This window comes from Monocercomonoides exilis (assembly GCF_001643675.1).
Source record: "Monocercomonoides exilis strain PA203 chromosome Unknown scaffold3-2548433, whole genome shotgun sequence".
Taxonomy (NCBI): domain Eukaryota; phylum Preaxostyla; order Oxymonadida; family Polymastigidae; genus Monocercomonoides; species Monocercomonoides exilis.
This window is the reverse complement of record NW_027150548.1, coordinates 947,658-960,550: the sequence shown is the minus strand read 5'-3', so window position 1 is coordinate 960,550 and position 12,893 is coordinate 947,658. Positions and strand designations below refer to the sequence as shown.

The 12,893-nt window shown below is 39.1% G+C and overlaps 2 protein-coding genes across 2 annotated transcripts; one reads left to right on the top strand and one right to left on the bottom strand.

Annotated features, from left to right (window-relative positions):
• Window positions 1-353: 353 nt before the first annotated feature.
• MONOS_8306 (uncharacterized protein) lies at window positions 354-9,692 on the top strand (the record flags this gene model as incomplete). Its single annotated transcript, XM_067878707.1, has 3 exons — window positions 354-412; window positions 476-526; window positions 598-9,692. 3 exons carry the CDS (start codon window positions 354-356, stop codon window positions 9,134-9,136), a joined length of 8,649 nt encoding a protein of 2,882 aa, XP_067735183.1. The 3' UTR covers window positions 9,137-9,692.
• A 44-nt stretch (window positions 9,693-9,736) lies between these two features.
• MONOS_8305 (putative Choline Transporter-like (CTL) Family Protein) lies at window positions 9,737-12,872 on the bottom strand (the record flags this gene model as incomplete). Its single annotated transcript, XM_067878706.1, has 4 exons — window positions 9,737-12,393; window positions 12,455-12,644; window positions 12,715-12,759; window positions 12,869-12,872. 4 exons carry the CDS (start codon window positions 12,870-12,872, stop codon window positions 10,455-10,457), a joined length of 2,178 nt encoding a protein of 725 aa, XP_067735182.1. The 3' UTR covers window positions 9,737-10,454.
• Window positions 12,873-12,893: the final 21 nt, after the last annotated feature.

Below are 12,893 nucleotides of genomic sequence, written 5' to 3'. Positions count from 1 at the left end.
CGATTTTTCATTATGTTGAAATTTTGAACATTCAAAATGCAATATTTCTAAAAAGAAGTTGAAAATTAATTATAAAAATAAAACTTCATCGATAATTAATATTTTCTAAGCTGAACAACAATTTTATTATATTTTTATTTTTTAAAAAAATTATTGACAATAATGAAAAATAAGTGTTTACCATGAAAAAAGGATAAATTATGTTGTCAAATATTTGAATAATAAACAAGTTAAAAAGTGATTTTCAACGTTTGAAGAATTTTTTCAGATACATCATTTTTTTGATCCCCATTATATGCTTCAAAAGATCATCGCATTAATAAAATCTGTATTTTGCTCCAAACAAGCGATAAATGAGAATGGCATATTTATTGCTGACTATACTACTATTTTTAAAGTGCAATAGCAAAGAGTATGCAGAGTTTAGTTGCAATTATGTTGGAGTATTCTCAAATAGCAACGAATGTGTTTTTAGAGAAGGTACCGAAGGGTCGGGAAGCGATATTTTTCTACACGCACGAAAAACGTGTGTCAAGAGTGATATTCCTATTTTTTGAGTTTAAATCTCACATTTCATTTCGTTAATGAAAATTATAGAAAACTTGCAGCCGAGGAGCCTTGGGCAGACGGTTGTGTGCCTTATTGCGTCAGTAGCTCCAACAAAATACGCACAGCTATTATTGAAGCGAATACAAGCCTGGAATTGCGAAGCCTGAATTTGGAGCCGACTTTTGAGAAACACATTTGCGAAGTTGTTGATTCATCGTCTTTGGCTGTTTGGTCGTGCCTGGTCGTCTCTTCTCGCACAGGGTTTGGCATTTCATCTCCGATCCTTTCGGCAGCAGGAGGCAACCGGGTTATGCTTTGCAACGTCAGTGTGCTTCCATCATTGGCGAATGGGCTTGTGAGTTCGCTTGTCGAGGCGTGCCAACCTCCATTTCACTCTGTGTCCGAAACAACCATTTCTGTTGCGCTTTGTGCGTTTTCTTCGTTCGTTGTTGCTTCTTGTCCGTTTGTGGGGTGCGCTGGCAGCAGCTTCATTTTCTTGGAGCATTCTTTGTTCGCAAACATTTCATCACCTCATCCATTTCAACCGCCCCAATCAGCTCCCATGCAAGCCAGCTCCACTTTTATTGGCTGTTGTTCGTTTTCATCTGTTTGGGATGTGTATGATGGGGGAATTGTTTCCTCACTCAACAACCCTTCATCTTCATTATCTGCCTCAAACACTTCATTTGTCAGATGTTTTCGATCTGAGAACATTGCAGTCAGCGGGAGTGATGGGAATCCTTCGAGACCAGAGAGACAGAATCAGACAAACAATGGGGCAAATTCGTTCACTTGGTGCGAGTGGAATGGATCGAAAACTACTGGGACAAGTAGTTCTTATTCAGATGGAACTTCAAATGGTGGAGCGATTTACATGTATAATCTGGCATCGGGAACTCTTTCAGTGAAATATTGCTCATTCAACGATTGCACTGCATATTATGATGGGGGAGGAATCATGTGCTATGCAATTAATTCAATAAAGATTGAGAACAACTCATTCAATGATTGTTCTTCCAGAAATTATGGTGGTGGAGGAATGTATGTTTATTCGATAGCTTCTTGTGTCAGGATCAGTGGGTGTGAATTCACGAGCTGCAATGGAAAAAATAATGGTGGAGGACTTTATCTGGCATCTTTTCAGGTTTCTGGATCTACCTGTATTGGAACGGAAAGTGGCAAAGGGGAGAGTTCTTGTGTATTTGAGTGCTTGTTCACTTTGTGCTCACTTACAAATGATTCTGGCGGAGGAATGTGCTTCTACAATGTTCCAGCTGCATTCAAAATGAGTAGCATGCGGTTCATTTCATGCTCAGCAGTATCATATGGTGGAGGCATGAACTTCGCTCCAAGTCAATCAACACTTCCAAGCAACTATCATTATTGCTATTTCTTCTTCTTCCATAATTGCAGTTGCAACGCTTCCACTCCATATGGCCATGATGTGCTTTTCCAGGACTATTACAATCTCTTCTCATCAAGCAATCCTTTTTATGAATCATATACAACGAACAGCAATGATTATAGGGTGTGCCATAGATATTATTCAAGCAGTTGGGTGTATCAGGAAACACAAAAGAAGGACTGGCTGAAGGAAGGAATGAAGGATCGGTATGTTGGGGTGGGTGGAAGTGACACGAGCAATCTGTGTGGAATGAGCGAGGCAACTCCTTGCAAGACAGTGGGGCATGCAGTGGAGTCGAGCATGGCACAGCTGAGCTCGACAGTCACGGTGCAGGGAGGGAGGCATGTGAGTGAAGGGGCGGCAATCAATGTTGGGGAAAAGAAGATTTCTGTTGTTGGGAGAGGGAAGACAGTGAGCGTGATTGGGACAAGTGCGCTTTCTACCTCTTCGCCAACGCTGTTCAGCATATCTACTGGTAAACTGGAGGTGGGGCATGTGGGGATCGATCACAACTCGATGAGAAGCCCATCACCGAGTGTGTTTGTGGTGTCTGTGGGGAGTGGGACTCTTTTGCTGGAGGATGTGGCGATCAGTTCTTCCACATCAGGAGGGAGTGGAATTTCGTCATCTGTGTTTGATGTTGCACTGAAGCAGCTGAAGATGATTGATGTGGAGATCAAAAATATGAAAATGAATCAACCTCTGTTTGCTGAGCCATCATCAGCAGGATCTTCATCTGGAGAAAGTTTGCTGGGGAATGTGACAATTCGGAATGTGAATCGGACAACAGGGGGCGGGGTTGTGATAGCAAAGAGTGTGAAGGGTGGAGAGACATTTGTGGTGTGGAATACAACGATGGAAGGGTGTGAGTGTGCGAATGGGAATGGAGGAGGGATTAAAGTTGAGTTGGAAGCGCCATCAAGCAAAGCTCGAATTGGAACATCAACATCACACAGTGGAGGAACAACAAAATTCAACAAAACAAAGTGCAGTGGATATGGAGGAGGGGTGATGCTGTGGCTGGCAGATAACTCATTTGATTTTGCAATAACATCAGTGAGTTTTGTTGGTTGCAGTGCAACATTGGGAGGGAAAGATGTGTTTGTGAATGGGAGCAGGCTAGTGAGTGGGACAATAACAACCACAAAGCTGAATTTCTCGCGAAATGTGTCTGTTTATGATGAGCTGATGGGATATGACCGGAATGAGGGAGGGATGGGAATATTCCCATTGAATGTGTTTTTTGATGCATTTTCAGGAGCAGCACATGTGGGGAATGTGGTTAATGGGTATGGAGGGTATGACTCGTGGTTTTGTGGGTTTGGGTATTTTCCATGCAAAACGATCGCGTTTGCTTCACAGAACAGATTCAGTTCGTCAAAGAAGAACATTGTGTTGGATTCGGGGTTTGAGTTGGGAGAAGTTGTGTCGATGGCGGGGTTATATGAATGGGAGGTGTATTGTGGGATTAACAAGACGGATGTGAGTGTGAGGGTGCCGAGCGGAATGACATCTTCGTATTTGATAAATGTTCAGAGTGCGAGTTCAATAAAGAACATTGCGTTCCAAATTCCATTTTCGTTATCGAGTGCAACATCACTCATTTCTTTAACCAGCTCATCACTCACACTCACAGACTGCTCAGTTGCTCATATATCAGAGAGCACATCGAGTGTATCATTTGGATACAGTTTTGTGAATGCGCAGAGCGGGAGTCTGAAAATGGAACGATTTGTGATTGAAGAAGGGCTGACATTCAATGATCATTCAGCGATTGAATTTTCAGAAGGAATGATGAGTGTGATTTGTTCAGGATGCAATATCAGTGGAGTTGTGAAGAATGAGGGAGATGGAGGATGGATGAAAGGAACAGTTGGAACGAGTGGAACGTTGACAGTTGATGGATGCAATGTGAATGGGTGCAGTTGTGTTGGTGGAAAGGGAGGAGGAATATATGTTGGATTGAAGGGAAATGGGAAAGTGGTTGTGAATGGGTCGAGTGTGATTGATGGGAATAAGGCAGAGAATTATGGGGGAAATGGAGGGAGAGGGGGAGGGATGTTTGTGTTGATGGAGAGTGGAGGATGTGGATTGACAATTGGACAAGATGTTGAGTTTTCGAAATTGAATGAGAATGTGGCAGAATATGGGAAGGATGTGTTTGTTCATTGTGGGGGTGGTGTGCTTTTGGAGTCAAAAGTGAATACCAGCTCATTTTCATTTTTTGACACAAGTACCATTCCATCAGATGTGTTGAAACTGTGCGGGAGTGAAAATGGGGATGAAAGTGGAGTGATTCCACTTTTTGCGTATTTGTGCACAATGGGAACAAAGGTGATTGTTGATGGGAGTGGAGGATATGGGAAGGACCACAATCATTGTGGATTTGATGAATTCAGGTGTTTGACAGTTGATTATTGTGCGAACTCGAGAATGAGCAGCACTGTGAATGAAATAGAAATTGTCTCATCTTCGTCAATAACCAAGGAAATTACAGGACCATCATTTGATGTGATAATTTCAGGCAGAATAATGTCATCCGATGGAGAGAGGATAGGAGTGAATGTGAGTGATGGAGGATCGGCTGCACAAGATTATATTGTTGGCTGTTCGAGTTCACTGACAATGAGGAGACTTTCATTTGTTGTGAAAGGTCAGTTGAATTCAAGGAGAAGTGCATTCATTCACTCAACATCAACACTCAAAATTACAAACTGTTCAGTCTCATTTGAAAGTGGGGCAATGACAGATGGAAAGATAGGATACAGCATCATTGAGATGGCAGGAGGGAATCTGATTGTTGATGGATTTGTGATGGAAGGTTCAGTGACACTGAAGGTGAATGGGAAATCACCAATCACAATGACAAGTGGAGCTCAATTGGAGATTATGAATAGCAGAGTGAATGGAGTGGAGGTGGAAATGGTTGGTGGGAGTGGAGGAGGATGTTTGAATGTTGGGATGAATGAAGAAGGAGGAAATGTGAATATTGAAGAAAGCAATTTTTCATCAAGATGCTCAGGTGGAAGTGGAATGAAAGGGGGAGGGATGATGATATCAGTGGGGAATGTGGGGAACTTGGAAATGAAAAATGTGAAATTATCAGAATGTGAAGTGCCAACAGAGGATAGAGAGGATGGAGGAAGAGGAATGGGAGGAGGAATATTCGTTGAGCTTCCTGAAGAGATTGGATCCTTTGTGCTTGAAGAAATGATATTTGAAAGGTGCAATGCTTGGAAAGGGAAGAACATGTTTGTTTCAGGATGGGATCTGAGTGAGGTTGTGAACAAAGGGAACTTCAAATGGGAGATGAGTGAAGGGGAGTTGAAGTCATTGGATGAGCTGTGTGGATGGGAGAGGAAGACAACAGGAGAGGAGGGATATGTGATTCCACTGGTTGTGTATTTGTGGGTTAACTGGAGTGGGTATGGGTTTGCTTCGAAGGAAAAAGGAGGAGACTTCAGTGGGTGTGGGTTTTCTGAAGCACCATGCTCATCGATTGATCATCTTGTCTCACTGAGATATGAACCACTTGGAGAAGGTGAATCACACGTCAACATTGTGGGATCAGGATTGCTCCAGAAAGCAATATCATTTTTGTTATTATCTTCTTCAAAAACTTCAGTTGTATCAATTGAGGGAGAGAAAGAAGGCACAGGTTTGAAAGTGAGTGAGGGGGGAAGAAATGAAGGCAAAGAAGAAGAAGGAGGAGGAATGATAACATTGAATGTTTGTCTTTCATTCACCAATATTTCATTTTCTCTTCCCAACGAGCTTTTGCATCACTCTTCGCTCATTCACTCAACTTCATCCTCAGCAACATCACTTTCCATCATGAGATGCTCATTTATTTGTGAGGATGCAACAAAGGAAACGAAATATTGTTTAATGAAAGCAGATGGAGGGAGTGTGGTGATTGAGGATTGCACCCTTTCTCAATTTAATTTGGCAAAAGGGTTTGTGGAATTCACAACAGATGTGAAAAGTGTTGATGTGATGAATATGACGATATCGAACACAACAATATCAGGAAACAGTTTGATTTCGCTGAGTCAGCCATCCACTTCAAACATGTTGATCAAGAAAGCAAAAGAAAACACAGAGCAAAGGGTGAGAGTGAACGACTCCTCGTTCACAAACATCACATGTTCAGAGAGCAGAGCATGTGTGATGAGTGTGGGATCATTTTCATCTGGGATGGAATGTGAGATCGAAGGGTGCGTGGTGACGAAGTGCATGAGCGAGAGAAGCTTGGAAGGGGGAGGGATGAAGATGTTGATGAAGAGAGGGGAGTCAGAGGTGAAAGTGAGAGGATGCTCATTTGGGATGTGTGTGTGCTCGACAGGGAATGGTAGGGGAGGAGGGATGATGATTGATGCACTTGACCCGAATGTGGAATGCTCCAACAAGGAAATACCACCACTTGGGCTGAGATTGGAGAATATCCGATTCATGATGAATGATGCGTTTGTGGGGAAGGATGTGTTCATCCGATGTGATTCGATTGCCTCGCAGATCAATGAAAGACTGTTTTTGCTGGACTTCAGTCAGGAATCATTGAAGTTGAACAACTCGATGTGTGGGAGTGATGGAGAAGGGACTATTGATGTTGATCTGATTCCGCTGATCACATTCTATTATTCTGCACAGGTGTTTGTCTCAGTGAAAGGGAGCGACAGCGTGCAATGTGGAAGACAGGATGCGCCATGTGAGAGCATCAGCAATGGCGTGCAACACATTCAACGAAGTGTTGTGAATATGATTCTTATTGATGGAGAAGGGAAGATAGGAGGAGAATGTGTGATTGGGGATGTGAGGATGGAGCCTGTGAAGAAAGCAAAGGGGAAGATCCATTTTGATGGGAAGATAGAAAAAACATCAGAGGAGGACAGCATCATGAAGTTTGTGAATGAGAGTGCAGTGGAAAGATGCTCATTTGAGTTTGGAGGTGAATTTGAGGCAAGTCACAAGTTCATTTTGAAAGTGAAAAATGGCTCAATGGAGATGCGAAGTTGTGAGTTTATTTCATCTGCTGTTGAGCTGAAGTTGGGCAACACGATTGTGAGTGTGGAAAGTGGAGAATTGAATATGTGGGGAATAGAGTTCAGCAGTTTGCATGTGAGAGCATCATTGATTGTATTGTGTGAAGAGTCGAAAGTGCTGATGGGAGAAACAAACATTTGGGACGTGATGTGTGAAGGAGATGCAGATGTTGTTGTTGTTGTTGGAGGGAAAGCAGAGTTTGAGATGAAAGAAATGAGGTTTGAGAATATTTCTCTGTTGACGGATGGATGTGTGATGGTGATTGATGGAGCAGAAGAAGAGATACGAGTGACTAATTGCTCGTTTGCGAAATGCGTGAATATGAATGGGAAAGGAAGCATGATGGAGATGAGAGAAAGCAGGGAAGTGCAGCTTGAGGCATGCATGTTTGATGGAGAAAGAGGTGAAGGCGGAGAAAAGAAAATCAATGGGAAAACGAATGAGGAAGAAGAGATGTGCAGATGGGAAGGATCTCTTGTTGAAGTTGTGAAGAGTTCAGTGATGATGAAAGATACAACATTGTCGAATTCACCAGAAGGTGGAATTACGATGAGTGGAGGGGAAATGACTGTTAATGATGGAAGATTTGAGAACAATAATCCATCAATTGAAGGATATCCATCACTGAGAAGGAATATCATTTGTTCAGATTCAGGAACATTGAATGTGGTGAGTTTGAAAGGAGGAGATGGATTGGAGAGAAGCACATCACTTTGGATGTTGAATGAAGGGTGCAATTTTGAAGGGATTGTTTCTGAGAGAGATTCATCATTCTTCATTCCTGTGCTGGAAAGTGTGGAAGCAAAAGAAGAGACAAATAGAATGAAGCTGACATTCAAAGGAATGCTTCTTCTTCCATGCAATCTGTCATTCTCAGTTGTGAAGAGGAAAGGAGAAGAGAAAGAGATTGAACATTATGATTTTGATTCAAATGGATTTTTATCAGAAAGAGAAGCAGAAGGAAGTGTGGCAAGAGATCTGATCAGTGGTTGTGGAAATGAAATAGAAGTGAGCGTGTGCGTTCTGTTTGGAAATAAGGAATCTCCTTCATCAACGCAATCATTCATCTTGAAGAATGCAAGTATTACTCAACCAAAAGATGATGAAATAATCTCAAAAGGAGAAAACAAAATTGAATGGAGCTTATTTGCATTTGTTGGCTGTGTTGTTGCTCTTTTAATTTTTGTTGCTTTGTTTGTTGTGGTTGTTGTGCTGATGAAAAAAAAACTGAAAGAAGTTGAAAGGAAAGTTGAAAAAGAGAGATTAGAAAATGAGCAGATAATGGGGAAGATTGAGAAGAGAAGAAGGGAAAACAACGGAGGGAGCTTTGAGATGAGTGAAATGCCATCAACATTACTGGAAGGAATGACGAGCCAAATTCCACTTCTCATTGACAATGAAGAAGATCTTCCAGAGCCTCCTTCAATGAGCAAGGATGAAATTCTGAATGAAAATGATCTTCCAGATTTGGAACCTCCATTGCCATTTTCAGAGAATGCTTCTGTTTCTGATGTTCAACAAAATAATTCATTCAATGTAATATCAGCGAAGAAGCCATTTCGAGAGAAGGAAAAGAAGAATATCAAAACATTGCATTCAGTGATTCATTCAGTGCAAGGCAATTTCACATTGGGAACAAGAGCGATGGATCTTGTTGATGGAAAAGAGGTGGTTTTGGCAGTGGCAGAGCTATTTGAGCATTTGATTTCGGTTGATGATGAAAGAGTGGAAATGATGGCGAGGCAGCTGTGCCCATATACAATCTTTGTCGAGGAAGAAACAAATGAAATATTTGTTTTGGCAGAGGAATTGGAGGATGAAAAGCAGAAAGAGGAAATGAAGCGATGGAAGGCACCAGAAGTGGGAAACGAAGATGAGGGAATTGAACAGGCAGTTGCTTTCACACTTGGACTGATTCTCCATGAAATGACAACTGGGGAAGTACCTTTGAGCGAGTGTGATGCTGAGGAAGCACAGGAGATGATGAGAGACGGAGTACGACCGCTGACAGAAGGAATCGAAAGGGAAGAGTTGATTGAACTGATGGAGAAGATGTGGGCAGATGAACCAGATTGCAGACTCACTTTGGGTGAAGTGATTCAATCGTTGACAGAAATAGAGGAGAGTGAGCAAGTCTGAGGCAGACCAACATCAGTTGTATTCTCAAAGAGTGCTCCATGAATTTTTATTCGGAACAGGAAAAGTTGTGATGCCAGATGATCGAAAAGCTTTCAGTTGAACGATGATTTTGTTTTCCTGAATTAACAGTATCCTTTGCGACACACTTGAATTGTGCTATTATTGTGTTATGTAACGAACTTACAAATATGTGATGCACTGTTTTTATTTATTGTCCCTATTTTATTTGATATTGCCAAATCGATTTAATAAAATTTAAAAAGAAAATGTTTGCAAATTATATGTAATTTTTCATTTGAAATGAGCAATTTTCAATTGTAATATTTTTTTATTTGATGTTTATTTGTGCATGTTAAATAATGTGAACATAAATTAAGATTATGAATGCTATTTTAATTTTGTTTTTATGATTGCTGTCAAATTCCAAACTGTTCTTTTTCTCTTTTCAAGAAATATTCCATTCTTATTTATTCTTCAAATATCAATCAGATTTGTTATGTATTTACTTATAAACTTCATCTTTTAAATTGCCATTAACAATAACCTTTTTATGAAACAATTTATCATTTAACACTCTATGTTATCAACCTTAAATCATGATTAATAAGAATGAAAGTGTCGTTATTCTCAGTAAAAAATGAGATATGTAACTTCTAAGAGAAAAGAACAAAAAGAAAAAGAAAAAGAAAAAAATAAAATTGTTCAAAGAAGTTGATAAGCTTCCCTGTTCATGAATAAAAATCTTCTTTAAAGCAAGAATTATTTGATAATACTTCTCCAAAAAAATACAAATAAATGATAAATAAATTCATTAAAGAAAATTAAAATAATTCGTTATATAAAGGCTCGTCATTTTCACAACATTGGCACTGTAAAATTTTGTATAAAAGAACAAGAATGGAACAAATTATTGAAAATATAAATGTTGTATTTCAAGAACTTCGTATCCAGAAAATGACAAGTACATTGCAAAATAAAATAATTACAATTTCAATAATAAAAATAAAGAAATAGTTTTTGAAAATAAGTCTAAAAGTTAACAATCAACTTGATTCGATCAAACTGCTAAAAATAAATTAATAAATAAAATAAAACAAAAGAAAAATATTATAATTAAAAGTTCACTAAGATTAACAAATGTCTAACACCAAATCAAAATTTCATAAACTTGCATCTCATTTTGCTAATTCATAATGAAAATGTTTGATGCAAAGTAGATTGTGATAAAACTAATCCATTCATCGAAATTTTAAAATTTGATTAAATGCGATATTCTAATGATGGATTTAGAAAGCAAAAATTGCAGCTAAATATCCATTTACTTCATGTAACTATTTGATGGTACAAATGAAGACTGAGAATTGTTGATTGCCGCAGATTCATATGGATTGTTAACAGATGGATAAGCGCTTGCAACTGGATAACCAGCGGCTCCGTATTGAGGCCCAGTCTGCATTTGCTGAATCTGAGGCTGTGTAGAAGGAGATTCAAAAGCTACCGAAGTGGGATAAGTCGTCGGCTGATTGTATCCTTCAATTCCTCCTCCGCTTTCCATACTCCCTCTGTTCATGTAAGGATCAACATATGTTTGGGGAGGTTCTGCAAAATATGCTAAGTTAAAGTCCTCATGCTTGTCTTTGTATTTCTGCGCCATCTGATAACCTGCAACAGAGCATTTGTACATTCTTTCTCTTAACTCAGGAGTTCCGAATGGATTCCATTCTGGATGAGTCTGACACATTTCATCATCAAGCAAGAATGACATGAAGATAGAAGTAACGCTAAACGACAACGTATCAAATATGGTATCCACTACGAATACAATCAGCAAAAATCCCAAAATAAGAGAAAGCCACCATGACTGACTTGGCAAATAAACCACATTTTTCGATGTCAACCCAAATATATCCGGACGCACCATCATAAGCAAGAAGAAAATAGATACAATATCGATCAAAAATTCTGCAATTCCAAAGATCAACGTAACCACATTCTCTAACACTGCTGTACGTATGATGTTCCTCAATACCAAAAACAGAGTTTGCTTTGCTGACTTCCAATATGAAGTGCCCTTTATTGAAATCAAGACATACACACGAGATGTAACAAATTCCAGATATTTAGAAATGCACTGCAAAATACAAGAGATGCATGCACATAAACAAGCAATCACGTCATTTCCCGTGTCACTCGCTGAATCAGCCATCATTTCGCTTAGGATTTGAAGAACTGTGCATATGGTAATCAGTCCACTGCCAAATGCCACTGAACCAGAATGGTACCGAACGCCACGTTTGAACGCAGAGAACACAGGCCATTTGTCCAAATTTCCAGTCTGTTTGCTTCTGTCGCGAGTGAAATACCATGAAGAAATTGAACCGCCAATCGTCATTTCATTCATCCCGAAAACAAACATTATCATCCATATATATGCAATAAGAACAAATATGAAAAATACCCAAGCATATCCAGGAATAGAAATTGTCCATGATCCTTGTTCCTTTACAAAATCACGCGAAGAAATGAAAAACACAATTGCAAAGAAACACATCACTGAAACGGCAGCTGAAATAATAGAAAAGAGTACAGTGCAGCACGGCAAACAAGGCATTGATTTCACCGCATTAGCTGCTGCCTCAATTATATAAGAAGCTAAAGTTATTCTTTCCTTCCAGCAGCATGCACAACAGCTGGATATGAGTCCTATTAATAGAATTACTAACCCAACCGCAATTAGCGCATAGAATGCTGACCTTTCTGAAGAATCGCTTTTCGACATAAATACAATTCCGATAATAATAGCCGCAACTCCAGCCAGGAAAATGAAACCAATAGAAACTCCGATGCAACCCCAAACACATGCACGAGCACAGCACCCCATACAAGCCATGTATAAAAAGCACAAGACAATTGCAATAGCAGCTCCAACAATAATTGTCCAAAATGATGCAACAAAATCTTTAATAAAAGAGCCTGCCTTTTGATTCCATTCTGAATCTTTTGTTGCGTTTGAAGGAATGCATCTAAAATCTTTAACAATAAATTCAACTTCATTCATATAATAGCAGGTTTCATTCATAGAATTACATGTTTCTGGTGTTGCTTCAAAAGGTTCGGAGTCCATGCAAATGCATGACGATTGCTGAGTTGGACAAGACTTAACGCACCATCCTCTATTTTCATAATTAATTGAAGGAGAAAACAAGTTAGGCCTCTGCGTCATGTCAACGTCACCCTTTAATCCACACATCTCATTTCTTTATAAAGCATTCATTAAATTTCTCAAATGAACAAAATTATTTCTTTTAAAAAACAAACTGGTAATCAGTTGGTCTAGTTAAATTTTCAAAGTTTGAGGCAACTGCGGAGTAAATGAAAAATGCTAAAAATAGTACCACAACAACAATAAATGCAATTAGACACTTAACATCTCTGCATTTTTTGTCTATTTTGTTGTGGTCAAGTTTTCCATTTGCAACCTTTAGTTCGCTTTCTTTCTCACCAAGATCTATAGAATTAATTTGCAAAAAATAAAATGAATAATAAATTTAAGTAAAATGAGAAAAGAAATGCGAAACCAGGAAATGAAGAAATCAGGAAAAACATTTTTAATTTTGAAGACCCTTAATACAAAAATTTTATGAGTTTTGATTTGAACCAAATACAAAATATTGTTAAATAATGAAATATAAATCAACAAAAAACTTCAAGTAACATTTCACATATAATCACACATTTTCCCCCAAAAAATAACAAA